The 17,873-nt window shown below is 37.5% G+C and overlaps 1 protein-coding gene across 2 annotated transcripts in view; it reads left to right on the forward strand.

Moving 5' to 3' along the window:
• The window catches only part of LOC145288024 (putative inhibitor of apoptosis), a 57,761-nt gene that overhangs the window by 17,168 nt on the left and 22,720 nt on the right, over positions 1–17,873 (forward strand). For both annotated transcript variants that reach the window (XM_080136029.1, XM_080136030.1), the window contains exon 2: positions 6,213–7,334. In XM_080136029.1, coding sequence (XP_079992155.1) covers positions 6,362–7,334 — 973 coding nt within the window. In that variant the 5' untranslated portion in view covers positions 6,213–6,361. The remainder of the gene's footprint in view (positions 1–6,212; positions 7,335–17,873) is intronic.

Genomic DNA, 17,873 nt, shown 5'->3' on the forward strand with positions numbered 1-17,873 from the left:
TAATAATCGAAGAATTTTCTTTTTTTTTTTCTTTTTTTTTTTTTTTCTTTTTCTCTCAAAGAAATACATGAGTTTTTGATTTAATATATTTTATTCCCACTTTATGGAGTGAATTATTTTTTTTAATATCTAAAAAAAACATTGAATGAAATAGAAATAATTTTCGTAATAAAACAAAACTTTCTGTGCAATATAAGAAGATTATAAGGTTTCACTTAAAAAAAAAAATCAACATGGTTTTTAAAAAAAGTTTTAAAGTTTGGACTTTACAGGTAAATTTGCAAATAACTTCTTTTTTTTTGTTTTAAATTAGCTTATTTTATTTATTGATCTTTTATTTGTGATATATAAATTTGTGATGAGAAAATTAATTATTTTCATTTTAATAGACATTTCAAAATGGGGAGGGGATGAATTAAAAAAAAAAAACGCTTGTCTAGAATATTATATCCGGTTTATTGGAAGGAGCATAAAATTTCACACTGAACCTGAAAATATCGTAATAATTGAACAAGTAGGAAAATTTTGATAGATTTTTAAAGTTTAAAAATTGAAAAATATAACTTGTAAAATTCAATTGGTTTCATTACGTAAAAAACATGGCTGCATGAACGCGTGCAGGCACTTTGTAAACACTGTTTTTTAAAAAGAAATATTTCTATTTAACCGAGGCAAAGTTAATCCGTTTTGCCACGTCAGGAATTTCTGTTGAACTCGTAGTGTCACTTAAACCAAAGAAAACAATTGCATGGTCCGACATACCTACAGGAGGGTCGGATGACGGCACACTAAATGTCAGGCACAGATGTTAAAATAATATCTAATAAAGATGGATGTCTAATAGGACTGTCAGGGAATCTCGACACAGTCTTTACAATTTGAGTCAAACCAAAGTCGGCACAAAAATCAGTCAGTTAGATAAACATGATCATCTGGGTTGGTTGCTAACCAATTTGAGTTCCGACAGTTGAAATCACCAAGTATCATATATGCAGTGTTTTGCAATACATGGTATGAGTTAAGATGATTTCTTTTTCTTACAAAGGAGTCACCACTTATCAAGGCCTGAAAGCCACTCGAGGATAAGAGTTAATGAATTTACTGTAGTCAATGGGACAATATAGTAACCGTTAGTAGTGGAAATAAAGGGGATGACTCATCAAAAACTTGTTTACGTTCGACTTGAAGACGACCATATTGTAGTCAGCTGGAAAGCAGGTAAAGGGAAGAGAGTTCCACAGGTATGCAGTTCTAAGAAAGAAGCTTTGATCTTGGAATCTACGTTTGGGTTTAGGCAGAGATAAAGAGGGGGGAAATTATTGATAGTGGTTTCAGTGAGACGAGTGTTTTTCGTAAAAGTTTGGTGAGGGTGGACCGTAGATTGGAGCTCAGGCAAGCACTTGCCATGAAAATAACGATAGAGCAGATAGGCTTATAACGTTTGTTCTGTGGAAAAGAGGTTGTGTGGAAGAGAAAAGTCTACAAAATCTATTTTGAACTCTGTCAAGGCAGCATAAGGTGTTTCTAGCAGCCCCTGGCCAAATATGGCAACAGTACTCCATCCTATACTCTATGGCTCTTATACAAGTAGAAAATTGCATCAGTAGTGAGATATCTACTGGAGCAGTATTTTTCCAGCAACCTTGACAATGGATTTGATATATGTGTTCCATTTCAGATCAAGAGTAGATCAGACCAAAAAGCTTGTCAAAACATGGAGCCTCCCCAAGACGAGAGCCATTCATTTCGATACCAGATGGAGGTCAGCGTTGATAATCTCAAGATAGAAGCTTGGTTTTAGATGCATTAAAATTAGCCAGCCAGCCATTTTCCTATTGTACCCCGTGCTTAAGATCAGACAAGAAAGAATCAGAAATCTTGGTTATTTACGGCCTTTGAAGTGTTACCATAAATGGTAGTGTTGTCTGCAAAAATGTCTATGAATGATCTTAGGATGTGATTTGGGAGATCATTGATGTAGATCAGGAAGAGAGTTTGGCCCGGGATGAACCCTTGAGGGACTCCAGCATTAATACTGTGAGCTTCTGATTTCTGCCCATCCACTAGGACACTTATAAACCTATCAGAGAGAAATGATTTAAAAATGGAGACTACATTTCCAGCTATACTGTAGCTAGAGATCTTGTGGAGGAGGCTTTTATGCCAAACTCATCAAAGGCTTTAAATATGTCAAGAGCAATTGCCCTAGAAACGAAGTCGCCATGAAGAGATTCGCTAATCCTATGCAATATAAGTTAGTACATCTGCTGTAGATCTAGCAGAATGGAAACCATATTGCATGATGTGCAGAAAAATAGACATAGCACTCTGTTGTTGATATGCAAAACCAGTCAGCAAATTTGCTGAATGGGTAGAAATAGATAACCAGATAACCTCATGATCTTTGCACTCAAGGGAATCAAGTTGTTTAAAAATTACATTATTTTTAACATAGATCAGAAGGTTACCATGAGAGGCATTAACGTGGTCGATCTCTGCGTAAAATGACATATCCAGGAATATCCACTACATTTAGGCACACTAGAATTTAAGAATATTTTAGAAACAGACATACAGAGAGTGGTTAAGCAAAACGAGAAAAAGAGTTCATCAAATTTACTAACTAACCTAAGTTCACACATTACGAACAGCTATTTTAAGAATGTTGAGTCTCTCAATGTAGCTGAGGCATGACGAGTGGTTTGCAGGGTGTGGGCCGTAACAGTCACAGCATTTGAGAGCATTAGTGCATGCCGTCAATATGTTATAGTCAGGGCTGCCACAGTTTAGGCATTATTTTGGCGAGTTGGCCTTTGATCTAAGATCACAGTGTAGTATCTGTTCTGATGCTATCCTTCAGCTTTTCTGTCTTCGGTCAGTGGAGGAGATATCCTTCATAACAGACAATTTTTATTTTTGTTCCTATCTAAACTGCCTCTTTTTGGGAGCTGGATTTTCCCCACATTAGAAATCGACCTTGTGTCTAACTCTACCCTCGTGGGGAGGCAAGTAAATAGGAACAGATAGAAGCATTGGTAGTTGAAACACTGAGGGAATTTGAACAGGCATCTTCAAAACCACTTTATTGAGTATTCTCTCTGTTTTGGTGTAATAAAAGAATAGAAAAGAAGGATATTAATAAAGATGTCTGTGAGTAAGGACCAAGATACAAGGTTAGAAAGTCGTGTTTGTAAAGAGAAAAAAGTTAATATATGAAAAATGTTATGTAAATACGTGTGGAAGTTGTCTGTGCAAGGGGGGATTCTGTTGAGTCTCAAGAGAAAAGTCCGAGCAGAATGATTGTAATGTGGCCATTACACTTCACTTAAGTAATTCATAAAAATTAAAATTGAAAATAAATAAATAAAATCCAGATCCGCATTTTTTTCTCTTTTAAACAAAAGCATTTATTACCATTATAATTGTTTTGATAACACTTGAAAAGTTTCTCGCTGCCACATGTCCATTTTATCTGGCAGTGTTTCTATTTCTATCGACCGCACGCTGGTATTAGCCAGCTACTTCTTGCCTTTGCATTTACACATCCATTTTCTTTGATGTCGACTTTTTTGTGCTGCATTTTTCTTTTTTTCCTTTTTTAATAATCTCTTGTCCTGCTCTCAGCTTGCCTATATTAGAATTTCTGCCTCATAAGCAGCTCATGCCAGCAAACAAGAATATTCTGAGAAATTTCCACCTGGTAACTTAAGTTCATACTTACCTAAGCAGGCAAAAATATATCTTTTTGTTAGGATAAAAGAAGTCAATCCTTTGTCTTGTTACAGTATCAATTAACTTCCTGAATTTCAGACTAGAAAACATAAACCCATGTTTACGTCAGCAAATGAGAATATCGATTACTTTTATTCGGTCATGGTTGACAGAATGAGAACAAGCTACATCTGTGGATTCAAAATTCTATGTAGATTCACAAGTTTTACATATTCCTGAGTTGGGTAAGATCTACCATAAAGATTGGAAGTTACATCAGCCGAAACATGAGAATAACATCCAAGATAAGAACAGTGTTCCGAATAATCCAATTAATACAAACTATCAAGCAGAACTTTACAATAAACGTTAATTTAAAAGAATTAAATATTGTATGTATAACTTTTAATCTAAATAACAAAACAAGCCTTACAAAAAACAATACCCATCTATATACTAAACATTTTAAGCATTTTTAACAAAAAACAAAACACAAAAAAAAGATGGAAAAACGAATATACAGCTAAAATAAATGTTACCAAAGGCAAGATAAGTTATTCTTCAAACTATCTGGGTAAGATTTTTTTACTTTAACTTATTTTAAAACATTTTTAGTTCAATACAAAACTGGTGGAAACTCTTAAATTAGAATCACTAGAAAATGGTTCACCACATGAAGACTTGATAATCATCAAAAATCGAAAATTACACAAAAATACTTGTAATAAAAATATACAGTTCGGTTGAACATTGCATTTTTGCATGATTGGTGATATCTATTAGCTGTGATTCTGTTTAATTTTTAAGTTTCTCAAGATTATCGAGACTCCATGTGACCATCTAATATTAGCCATATTTTTTTTTTGTTCTAGCAACACTTCCCACTAGTTTTGTATACAATTAAAAAAATGCTTTGAAATAAATTAAAACAACAACAAAAATTATCCAAGGAGATAGAAGAATTACTTATTTTGTCTTTTAATAACATTGTGTTGTATATATATTTTTTTATACACTGTTTTTTTGTTTAATTGGTTCTTAAAATGCCCAACATATTACCCTGCTTTCCAGCAGTTTTCAAACAAATTCCTACTTCAATAACCTATCAACTATCCATAAACTTCAGTAATAATGAGGACAGATCCTTATTATAAACAAGCTTGTTTGCTATCGACATTCAGTCTGGAGTGCATCAAGGATGTCTTATTACCAACTATGCCATCGAGTGGATTACCTCCAGAGCCTGGGAAAAATTTCCTAGTGTCATTGTGGGCCATGATTTCTAATTGTCAAACCTTGACTATGCAGACAATATTTCCATACTGGGTGAAAGTTTTACTGATATCCAATTTTCGGTAAACAAGATGCAGTTTTGTGTTTCTAAGATAGGCATAAACATTCATGCTCAAAAGACGAAGTTTCTAATTGCTGGTTTCTTCCCAAATGAAAAACCACCGATTGTCCCTGCTGGGAAAGTCCTTGAAGAGGTTGATTGTTTCAAATACCTTGGCTCCATCATGACCACAACAGATCAAGAAGAGGAGGTTAATAACTGCATTCAGAGTGCTCGTTTTACTTTTTGACATCTCCGGTCTTGGCTGTGTTCTAGGATTGAAATTAAAATTGGTATTAAAATCCACATCTGTCATTGTTCTTGTCTGCACCCTTCTACTGTAATACCTGACTGATGAGAGCAAGCAACCTATGAAAACTTGGTGTTCAATCTCTACTGCTTGTTTCACTATTGTTTGCTGGCAACAGTTCATCTCAAATCCCGCTGTTTGTTCTTGCTGCAGCATATCCTCTCTACAACAAGATCTCTCATGAGGCGTCTTCATTGGTTCAACCACGCTCTTTGTCATCATCCAGATAACTTCGTCCACAAAGCCATTGATCCAGCACCTCCTCAGGGTTGGAAAAAACAATGCAGAGGCCAGCTGAAAATGAACGTGACTCAGAACAGTAAATCAGGATGCTGAGCTTTATGAAGTTCAGCGCTGGAACTGAGATTGGCTAACACTTGTATCTATGTCTACTTGGTTATCCAGTCGTGACGCAGTAAATTCTTTGGGTGGAACTGGCCAATAGCTTTAGGATGAATACCAAAACAATTACAAGTAAAGCGTTATCGCTTCAGAATTTAATTCCTATTCATAACTTGAAATTAAAAGAAAAACTAATGGATAAAAAAAAAAGACAAAACTTTCTCTCATGTTCTGTTTTATTAATACTTTTGTGTTTATAATAGAAGTAAAAGAAATTCTTTCCTTTAGTTTTATCAGTTATTAAGTTTAAACCTCTTTGTTCATAAAAAATTAAATTTGCCTGCATGATTATTGGAGCAAGCTGGACGCGTGTATGTTCACTTTTATTATTAATAATAGAATGAAAACTAATTTATTCTTTGAAGTTGCTTCTGGTCAAACTTGGTCAACTTCAATGGAATTTTAAAAGACTGAATAAACTGAAACTTGTGTATTTATTTTTTTATTTATTTTCAGTAAGGATTACAGTACTTGACAGGGAAAGATTGAGGAAATCACGAGAGATTTTCTTGAATTTGAATAAAGTAAAAAGAGAGAAAACTGCACTTTGCATAATAAAAACTTACATTTTTTCAAAAATATTTAAAAAAAAAAAAAAAAAAAAAATGTGTGAGGTTATCTATCCCAATCTGGACACGCCAAAAGATGACATGACTTATGAAGTAGAACGATTTCTATCATTTAGCAATGTCGACATGTTATTAACAGCTTCACAGTTATCCAATAATGGCTTCTTTTATAATGTACAAAAGAAGAAAATTATTTGTTTCTCATGTCAAAAGGAGCACGACACCAAAGTTTGTAATATAACACATGAGCCGTTATGCAAGTTCAAACAAAATAATAACCCGTTTCATATAGATAACAATTTTGAGTCTACAGTAGACTTTGTTCAACATGCACCAAAACCCCCGATAACATCCCGGAGGGAACTTAACATGAAAAATGAAGACGATAGACTGAAGACTTTTAGTACGTGGGATGAAAGCATACCTGTGAAACCAGATGATCTTGCTCGTAACGGGTTTTACTACAAAGGATTTGCTGACGTTGTTGTATGTGCTTACTGTAGGCTTGAGTTACGGAATTGGGAGGAAGGAGATCATGTCTACACAGAGCATCAGCGCCACAACCGCAGCTGTCCGTTCTTGATAACCGTCTTGGAATTACAACAAGCATCAGCAATCCTGAATATGAAATATGAACAAAACAGAATAAAGACATTTGAAAATGTTTCTGAGACTTTTGTGGTGTGTACAAAGGCACTGGCACAAAATGGCTTTTATTTTGTGGGCGGCAAAGATACCGTCTGCTGTGTTTCCTGCAAACATGAATTGAGCAATTGGAAGAAAGAAGATAATATTAAACAACGTCATGCAATCACAGCTCCAAGCTGTCCATTTGTTATAAGTGAAGACTCAACCAGTTTACCTCATTATCGCTCGAATATCATATTTGATCGTCCAAAACATCCGCAGTTTTCCTTGTTGGGTGATCGTCTGAAAACTTTTATTAGATGGCCAACTGATAAAAAGCAGACCCCACAACTTTTGGCTGATGCTGGATTCTACCATACAGGTAAGTAAACGCATTTCTTTGGATGAAGGCTTTTATTTTTAACTTTTATTTTTTCTTAAATATTTTGCATGCTTATTTTAACAAGTAAAGAGTTTGCAAAAAAAAACTGAGACTATGACTTTGGCTAAAATTGATAAACTTCTTGACTCCAGACCTCAAAGGTGATAAATAAAAAAAAAATAAAAAAAAATCAACTCTGACGTTCAACTCTAGTTTAAGTAGGTGTTAGAATGATTAATCGGAATCAGAAAATCAGAACATTTAGGTGAATTGGTATCAGAATAAAAAAAATGTGCTTATTTTCCAGTGCTAGAAACGATTCTTTTAATCGTCTTTTTTTTTTTTTTTATTAAAATTCAAATTTCTATTAACAACAATATAATAAAAATTTATTGATTTTGAACTACCAGTAAAACTAAAAATCATAGATAACTCTTAAATGTATTTTCACGCTTGTGAAAACCTATGCACATATTACATGGAATCCGAAAATTAAAAACAGTAACTCTGTAACTAAATATTTAGAGATTAATAAAGAAGTTAGAATCTGTAATTTAGAACAGAATCAGTAATTGTATTGGAATCAGAAAATATTGTAATCGTCCCATCACTAGTTTTAACTCTGCTTGCTTCTATCATTACAAACGAACGTGGATTTTTATTTTGCATGGCTTTTGTGGCCACTAAATTCTATCTCGACAGATAAACAAAGTTTGATATACTTTTATATTCAGGAATCATGATGATGAATACAAATAACATAAGTTTGTTGAATTGTCACGTATAAGGACACGTGTGCAACAGGTGTGCAATAAGCTGTTGACATTGTTATTTTCGCTGCCCATTCTATACATCTATATAATATGCTGAATCACTTTGTGTTCATACATATGTTATCACTAGCATATTCTTTTCATTGTTTTTACTCTCGAGTATATATCCGACACAGTTAAACACAATCAATTGAGGATCACATCACTCTACATAAAAACATGTAAGATATGAATGGATATATACCTGAGAGTCAAAGCAAGGAAAAGAATATGCTGTTGTCATAGCTCTTGTTATCACCTTTCACACACATTTCAAAATTTGTGGTCATCTGATTAACAAAGATGGTGATTCATGATTAATTTGATGTCACTTATGTAAAATATTCCAGCTTTACCTATTTTAAAAGTGGAATGTTCCCAATTCCAGACAGTATAATTTTAAGTAAATACATTTTAAAAAAACAATGCTTGTTTTATTAATTTAAAGAATGTTTAACTGACAATTATTTTTACTGTAATACAGACTATTGTTTTAAAAATGATTAAGTTCATACAATTTAATTATTGAAATTTTTTTTAGGTAAGTAATTTGTATATTTTTTATTTGTGAACTATTATCCTCATCTTTTTATAGTTGTTGTTTAATGATGTTTTTTTTTTTTTTTTTTTTTTACAAAGGCATCACCACATTATCAAGGCCCAGAGGCCACTCAAGGATAAGGGTTAAAGAGTGTACAGTAGAAGTTGGTCAATATAGTAATCATTAGTAATGAAAATTTGGTAAATTTAATAACTTATATGGAACGGCTCATCAAGAACTTATTTACTTTAGACTTGAACAAAACCATATTGTAGTCAGCCGGAAAGCAGGAAAACGGAAGACAATTCCACAGGCGTGCAGTTCTAAGAAAGAAGCTTTGTTCATGGAATCTACGTTTAGGTTTAGGCACAGATAAAGAGTGGGGGAAATTATTGATAGTGTTTACAGCTAGACGAGTGTTTCTTGTGAAAGTTTGGCGAGGGGGGACCATAGATTGAAGCTCAGTTGAACACTTTCCATGAAAATAACGATACATCAGAGACAAACTCGCAACATCTCTTCTGTGAGATAGAGGTTGCAAGGAGGAGAAAAGGACATCTCCTACGAGGCTACGAAGTCTATTTTGAACTCTATCAAGGCAGGACAAGTTCTTTCTAGCAGCTCCTGCCCAGATGTGGCAACAGTATTCCATCCTTGGACGTACCTGGCTCTTATATAGATAGAGAATAGCATCAGCAGTGAGATATCTACTGGATCGATAGAAAGATCCCACCATTTTTCCAGCGGCCTTGGCAACAGATTTGATATACGTGTTCCATTTAAGATCAGGAGTAATGGTCAAGCCCAGAAGCTTGTCAAAACTTGAGGCCTCCTGAAGACGAGAGCCATTCATTTCAATTGATGACAAATGTGGATTAGAATGTTGATGATGTAAAGAGAGAAGCTTGGTTTTAGATGCATTAAAAGTAACCAGCCACTCCTTTCCCCATTGTACTACGTGCTCAAGATCAGAGGAGAGAGAATTGGAGAGAACTTGGTCGTTTACTGTCTTAGATGTGGTACCATAAATGGTAGTGTCGTCAGCATAAATGTCTACAAATGATGTAAGGATATGATTTGGAAGATCATTAATGTAGATCAGGAAAAGAGTTGGGCCCAGGATGGATCCCTGAGGGACACCGGCATTAATATTGTGAGCTTCTGATTTTTGCCCCTCAACTACTACTCTTATGAATCTATCAGAAAGAAATGATTTAATAATTGAGAAGACTTTTCCAGCTATACCATAGCTAGCGATCTTATGAAGTAAACCTTTATGCCATACCCTATCAAAGGCTTTAGATATGTCAAGAGCAATTGCCCTAGAAAGATTGCCACCGTCGAGAGATTTGCTAATCCTATGCGATATAACTGTAAGGACATCTGCTGTAGATCTAGCAGAACGGAAACCATATTGAGTGTCACTAAGAAGGTTATTTTTGTTGAGATGTTTGATTACTTCTGTATTTAATACAGATTCTAGCAACTTACTCATGACGCACAGGAGACTTATTGGCCTGTACTGAGAGGGGGATGAGCGATCACCTGAATTCTTAAATACAGGGCATACTGATGAGATTTTCCAGGGAGATGGGAAACTATTCTCCTTAAGACAACGTTTAAACAGTTTTGTAAGTATGGGCGCTAGTTCAGGTTGAAGTTTTTTGAGTACTATAATTGGAATACCATCAGGGCCAGTTGCTTTACTGGAATCAAGGTTTTTGATTAGCTTGGCAACATCACGTACAGATATACGTATATCACATAGCGTGTTTTCTGATACAAGAGGAAATATTGGGGGTTGGCGGTCTTGGTCGCAAAGGGTAGAATTAGCTGCAAAGTTCTTGACAAAGAGTTTGGCTTTGTCTGATGCTGACGAGATTACCTCAGATCCATTGATAATAGTTGGGATGGAGCACACGCTTCTGTTCAGGATTCTGTTTGCTATTTGCCAAAACTGGTGGGAACCAAGCCGCTGCTCAGCTACTTTGGACTTAACAGATTGAGCATACAACTCTCTTGCGTTCCTTATTACTTTCTTACGATGGTTGCTGGCAGTCCTGAAAACGGCTTTAGTTTCCATACATCTATTACGTTTGAAGCAGTGGAAAAAGTGATTTCTGTGCGCAATGGCAGCAGCACATTCTGGAGAGAACCATGGCTGGCTGTTAGGTTTTTGCTGAAACTTTTTAGAGGGTATGAAATGGTCAATACCTACAATTAACCATTCAGTTAGGTCTAATACTATAGAGGACACATCCTTTTTAAACATGGAATGCAGAGGTAGATCAGATATAAATGTACGGAAGCTATCCCAGTCAGCCTTAGTGTATCGATATACTGTACGATGAAGAGGTACGTCTGGGGACTTATTACATTTCATTTTTATCTTAATTGATACAACAGAGTGGTCGGAAGATCCAAGAGGCGACAGAACAGAAACTGAACATAGTTCAGGGCAAGTTGTGAGAAAAAGGTCTAGTAGGCTCGCATACTGGCCGTCATTATTTCAGCCAACTCTTCCTCTGGTCTTCGTCAGGTTAATTACTGAAGATACAGTTGAAGATTCAGCATTCCTATCCCATCATGGTTAACAACCTGACGAAGGCCAGAGGAATAGTTGGCCGAAACTTTGTGAAACAACAAACATAAAAAAAGATGAGGATAATAGTGCGCAAATAAATAAAAATAAGTGCGTACAACTTTAAATAAAGAAAAAACATTAGTTTTGCTTAAAGAACAAAAAAAAATAGACAGTTATTTTTACAGAAGAAGAGTTAGTTTTCTTATTGACCCTAACAGTTATTTCAAAAGGAATATTAACAGTAAATTATACAGATTGATGTAGAAAGAAAACACCATGGGATTTCCATGAGTCCTGCTAGTTATTAATTAATAAGACTGGCGTTTTGTGTTCACCACCCTCCATCCCCATAGTAGGTATTTACGTCCTCAGACAGTTGCACACAAGATCAGGTAAGGTTTTTGAAAGCCAGCACATTAGGAGAAACAGACAAATGTCTGAGCAGCCCCATTGACATTCTACAATAGCAGTGCTTCAGTCGATTACTAACAAACTAACCTCTTCTCAAAGAGAGATCGTAAAGCCAGGGAGGATGCATAGGGCCATATTCAAGATTGACAGATTCAAGGTCATCATTTACTCAAAATAACCCAGACTCTATTGGACTGATTGTTGAAGACCTGCCTCTCGACTGGTGTGACATCTATTGAAGAGATTATCAGGTCATTAATGCATTTTATTCCAAATAGTTTGTGTCTTTTGTAATGATCCAGATAGAGAGGGGAAAAGAAACGAAAGAAAATAATGAATAAATATCAGTGCGAATAGCGAACCCCTCTTCCTTCTCCTCCAAATCAAACGTAGATCCCCACCAACTCCCCCTCCCTTACATACGACATTGTTAGCAGTACCACCTTTAACACCTTGCCTTTTTTTCTTCGCTCAACCCTCTCTCTCTTTGTAAAAACTGATGCGCAAGGAAGTAGTAACAGCGATAACAAAAGAGCGAAGGGGAGGGGAAAAATCTCTACGTGGGGAAAAACGGAAAAACCCGGTCTTTTTGGGTTGAGACCACGAGGGAATGAGATGGAAAAATTCCTTGCGTCATCATGCCAAAAAGCAATGGACAGAACCAGCGACCAGATATGATGGACGAATCATCTCTGTATTATTCCGAGGATAAAATGGACAATCTACATGGAAAGTGTCTTGCATTTGGTTAAGGTGCCTCGGCTGCATTCATTATCATGCAGTCATAAATCCATTTATGTTTGGTTTCTTGTCCATTTTTGTGTGTGTGTGTGTGTGTTTTACAGTGCCTAATATTAGACAAAAAGGCACTTGGCTACAATTTTATAAACCTTTTCACTTTTTAACCATTATTCAGTATTTTTCTTTTGAGGTAATTTTATGTGTTAAATCAAGTCATGTTTCTAAGTAAAGTCGAGAGATAAAGATGTGGCATGACCGCCTAGGGAAGCGATATCACTCCCCATTGGGGAGATTCAGACCCCCTAAAAACACGGAGTAAGGCTGGGTAGTTATGCTGATATTGTCTGTTAAGCGTTAATTGAATCCCGGACAGCGGCGGGTAACCTATTTGAAGGGATGAATTTGTTGTTTTTGTAAAACAGACATTTTGTTTGAGAAAAGTGACAAGAGATGTCAGATTAAAGTTAGAAGGAACCTGACGAACCTGTGCTGCTCAGGATATTTAGCTTTCTGAGTGTGAGAGGTCAGTGTTAACCTTTTCTGAACGTGTGAATAAATTTGAGTTCTGATCTCAGATTTGCAAGCCTTGCAGGTGCACACACGCAAAGGATTCTGGACTTTCCTGAATAATGTGGTGAGTTCTGATTGGTCTGGGGAACAGCTTACCCCACCCCAGGACCTTTCAACATAAGCAAATGCCCGGGCCGAGATTAGCAGTTTAGATTAAAACTGAATCTCAAGAGAAACACACGCACCCAAGAAATGACTCTCCTCCCCCTTTCCATCACGGTAGCCATCGTTGAGAATGAAGAATAAGATTTTGGACTGTTTTCTGGTGTAATCAAACTGAACCATTGTACATATCTAAAATATCTGTAATTTTCGTGAATTAACTTTTAGTAGACTTGAATCCTCTGAGTTTTTTTGTTTTTTTTATTTGCATGAGAAGCTAATTGGTTTTCAGTGGGAATCGACACAAAGCCTGCGACACTGAAGAATCCTGTGAAGTACTCCTGGAAGAAGACGATCATTGCCCATTGAAGTTTCAACAGGGTCAGAGGCTATATCTGCTGATCTAAGGCGGGAAGCTTACAAAACCATCATCATATTAGATTTAACACCTGTTTTACTTGTTAGCATGCATTCGGTGGCTTCTGGTGGACTGAAAAAAGTTTGTTCAAAATTCTATATGACTTTTAATGTAGACATTCGTAAGTCTGACTATTCAAGTTCGAAAAGATACACCCGAAAAACTTTGAAGGATATATTTGTTATGTTCATCAAAGAAGCAAGTGTTTGTGCTTTGTGTAGCTGTACAAACGATAAATAATCAACACTCACATCGGAAACGTCCTTCTGTCCTGCGGTCTGAGAAGAAAGAATAATCAGAAAGATCCAAGATAATCTTTTAAAGCCCTTGGTCTCGCACAGTTCTCGCATGGTCATATGACACACCTGCTAATGAGGCATGCCAGACATGATAAAAGCAGGTCGCTGGGAGGAGTTGGGCAAAAGAGTTCAGACCTGCATACCGCGAACAGTGCTCTGCGTCTCGTCAGACTTTTGATACAACCCATGTAGTGAAATTTGCTTTGCATCTCGTTAGACCTTTTCTTTTTTGTTTTGCTACAAGCTGTTCTTGGACATTTTTTTTTTTTTTTCAGTCCAGTGGTGTTGGGAGATAAAAAGACAATGACTGAATCAAAGTTTGATTTGGAGCTGATCCCCAAATTTGACGGGTCCACATCAGTTGTTGAAAGGGTTGAGTTGACGTGCAACCTTTGTGAAGTAAAGAAGATACACACGGTAATTCCCTTGAGATTGGCTGGAGGCGACTTGAGTGTATATCAACAACTTAGTGCTGCCGAGAAGACTGACTTGACGGCAATTAAAAATGCACTGTACAAGGCATTTGCTATGGATCTATGTATGGCTTATGATAAATTCTCTTTGAGGAGACTCATGCCAGGAGAAACTGTGGATGTGTTTTTTTTTGTGCAGAGCTGAAAAAACTGTTTGGTCGTGGAGTCTCGGAACATACATATGCATATGCATTTGTAGCCGGCCTTCCATCCCGTGTAAAGCAACTGCTGAGAGCCTCGAACAGCATTTCAGCAACGCCTATTGAACACTTGCTGGAACGCGCTCAAGCTATCATCAGAGATGAGGAGGACCTAGGGGAACCAGTTGTGATGGCAGCGCAGACAGTCCTAGTCCTAGTCTGAGTCCCACGACCAATGGGAAATGTTTTCGCTGTGGCTGGTAGGGTCACTTTGCGGAAAGTTCCACTGACAGGGAGCAGGGACGTGCGCACTGTTTCCAATGCGGCGGTATTGTACACTTAGCCCATAACTGTGCGAGGAACGTGTTGGGACAGGACATCTGCTCCCTGGACAAGATGTAAGTGAAGCGCAACCAACGATGACTATATATGTAAACCAAGTGCCCTGTTCAGCTCTTCTTGACACATACCATAGTGAATGCCTGACTATTGAACCTGGAATAAAAAGAACATCAAAGTAACCACAATAGGTGGCGAGGCGCAAGCATGCTGTGGAGTCGAATCCATACAAATTACAGTGTGGCCGTGGAAATCGCTGTGTTGCTGACGCAAGGGGATTTGCTGGGGTTCGACTTATTGCTAGGATATGATGCCATCAAGGTGCCGGGGGGGGGGGGAATTGTCATTGAACGAGACGGGAGTGTGCTTTTTTTTTTTTTTGGAAGCTCCAGAGTGTGAGGTGATCCACATTGATCGGCCTGATTTCAAGGTTGACTACGACCATTGATAGAAGGCCTGGACTGCATTATGGAAGTGGACTGCCAGCAACCACTGTAAAAGAGTAATAAAAAATGCAAGAGAGCTATATGCCCAGTCTGTTAAATCCAAGATAGCTGATCAGCGGCTTGGTTCCCACCAGTTTTGGCAAATAACAAATAGGATCCTGAAAAGAATTGTGCGTTCTATCCAAACCATTATCAATGGACCAGAGGTCATCTCATCAGCATCAGACAAGGCCAAACTATTTGCAAAGAACTTTGCAGCTAATTCTACCCTATGCGACGAAGGCCATCAACTCCCCATATTTCCTCCTATAACACAGAACACACTAGGTAACATACAAATATCCGTGCATGAGGTCGCCAAGCTAATCAAGAACCTTGATTCCAGTAAAGCAACTGGCCCTGACGGCATCTCAATTATAGTGTTAAAAAAGCTTCAACCAGAACTTGCTCCCATACTTACGAAACTGTTCAAGCGCTGCCTTAAGGAGAAGTGCTTTCCGACTCCCTGGAAGACCTCATCAGTTTGCCCTGTATTTAAGAATTTAGGTGTTAAGTCATCTCCCTCTCAGTACAGACCAATAAGTCTCCTGTGTGTTATGAGTAAGTTGCTGGAATCCATATCAAATAGAGAAGTAGTCAACCACCTCAGCAGAAACAACCTTCTTAGTGACACACAATATGGTTTCCACTCTGAAAGATTGGCGAGGGGGGGACCATAGATTGGAGCTCAGACGAGCACCTGCCATGGAAATAACGATAAAACAAAGACAGGCTCGCAACGGCTCTTCTGTGGGAGAGAGGTTGCAGGGTAGAGAAAAGGGCATCCCCCACTAAACCACGAAGTCTATTTTGTACTCTGTCAAGGCAGGATAGTCTGTTTTTAGCAGCTCCTGCCCAGATGTGGCAGCAGTACTCCATCCTTGGACGTACTTGGCTTTTATACAGATAGAGAATTGCATCAGTAGTGAGATATCTTCTGGAGTGGTAGAAGGATCCCACCATTTTCCCAGCGTCCCTGGCAACAGACTTGATGTACGTGTTCCATTTCAGATCAGGAGTAAAGGCCAAACCCAGAAGCTTGTCAAAACATGGAGCCTCCCCAAGATGAGAGCCATCCATTTCAATTGATTCCAGATGGAGATCAGAGCTTTGATGATGTAAAGATAGAAACTTGGTTTTGGATGCATTAAAAGTGACCAGCCACGTCTTCCCCCATTGTACCACACGCTCAAGATCAGAGGAGAGAGAATCAGAGAGAACTTTGTCACTTACGGCCTTTGATGTGTTGCCATAGATGGTCGTGTCATCAACATAGATGTCAACGAATGATTTAAGTATGTGTTTTGTGAGATCATTGATGTAAATCAGGAAGAGAGTTGGGCTCAGGATTGACCCCTGGGGGACTCCAGCATTCACACTGTAATCATACTGACCAATTAACCCGTGTGCCTCACAAATGGTATGAAACCATGAAAATGGAGCACACTGTTTGATCCTGTGCTGTTGCAACTGGCGCAATGAGCCCATGCCAAATAAAGGAGATTCATGCAGAGAGCGGACATCCAGGTATGAAGAGGACCCTGTATTTTGTGAGGCGCGTGGACCCGGCAGTGACAAGGGCAGATGTCAAACACTGTGAGGCATATCAATCTGCTGATCCTGAACCAGAGCAATGGCAGAAAGGCCGATTAGAAGTTAAGGATGTATGGCAACGGGTGTCGATGGATATCACCCGTTACAGTGGGAAGCCATTTTTAACTCTTCTTGTTTGTGGACTTACGCGTTTTGCAGTGTAGCCAAAAATGACCTGACCAGACTCAGCAAATGTTCGCTAGTTATCGTCCACCTTTTCTGAGCAAGGTGCGGTGGAAGAGGTCTTGACAGACAACAAGTCCGGCAATTGTTAGTTGAATGGGGCACCCGACTACGATTGCGATATGTTCATGTGCCATCAGGGAATGGCATTTCTGAAAGGAGCCATCATAGGATTAAGAGAATTGCTGCCAGAAAGCCGTGTACCATTACATATTGGTAATACATCACGCCAATGGATGGGAAGTCACCTGCAACAGCGCCTGCCAATGCTATACACACATACTATGTCAAAGCAAAGGAAATTGGCACTACATAGCCAATCGACAAGGAAGCACACAACAGATACTCCCCTCCTCCTACTGTGTTGGTAGTTATCTTTGTTGCATATTTTTTGTTCTATCAGAAGTTGTAAAACAAATACTGCAGTCAGATTTCAACAAAATCGGGTTCTTTCATTTAATTGTAAATATCCTGTATCTGTACCATCATATAATGTACCAACTGTTGCCAGTACTTGCCTAGAATGCCACCTCATTAAAAAAAAAAATAAAAATAAAGAAAAATCTGTATGATGTACATACCCATAATGGAAAGAAAATATTGTATTCTAAAAATTAGCCAAATTGATCAAGTAGTTTCATTTTTATAAAGAAAATCATTTTCAAGCTAATTCTAAATAAGCACCCCCCCCTCCAAAAAAAAAAGAAAACAAAAAAAAAACTAAAGCACTTGGTGGTTATTTAGAATTTAATTGAATTGGATAAGTTACAAGACCATTTAATTTTAGAATTATACTTAATTAAAAAAAAAAAAAAAAAAATACAGACACCCACTACGGAATGAAGATG

This window comes from Euprymna scolopes, chromosome 11 (genome assembly GCF_053919585.1).
Source record: "Euprymna scolopes isolate OS-2025 chromosome 11, ASM5391958v1, whole genome shotgun sequence".
Taxonomy (NCBI): Eukaryota; Metazoa; Mollusca; class Cephalopoda; order Sepiida; family Sepiolidae; genus Euprymna; species Euprymna scolopes.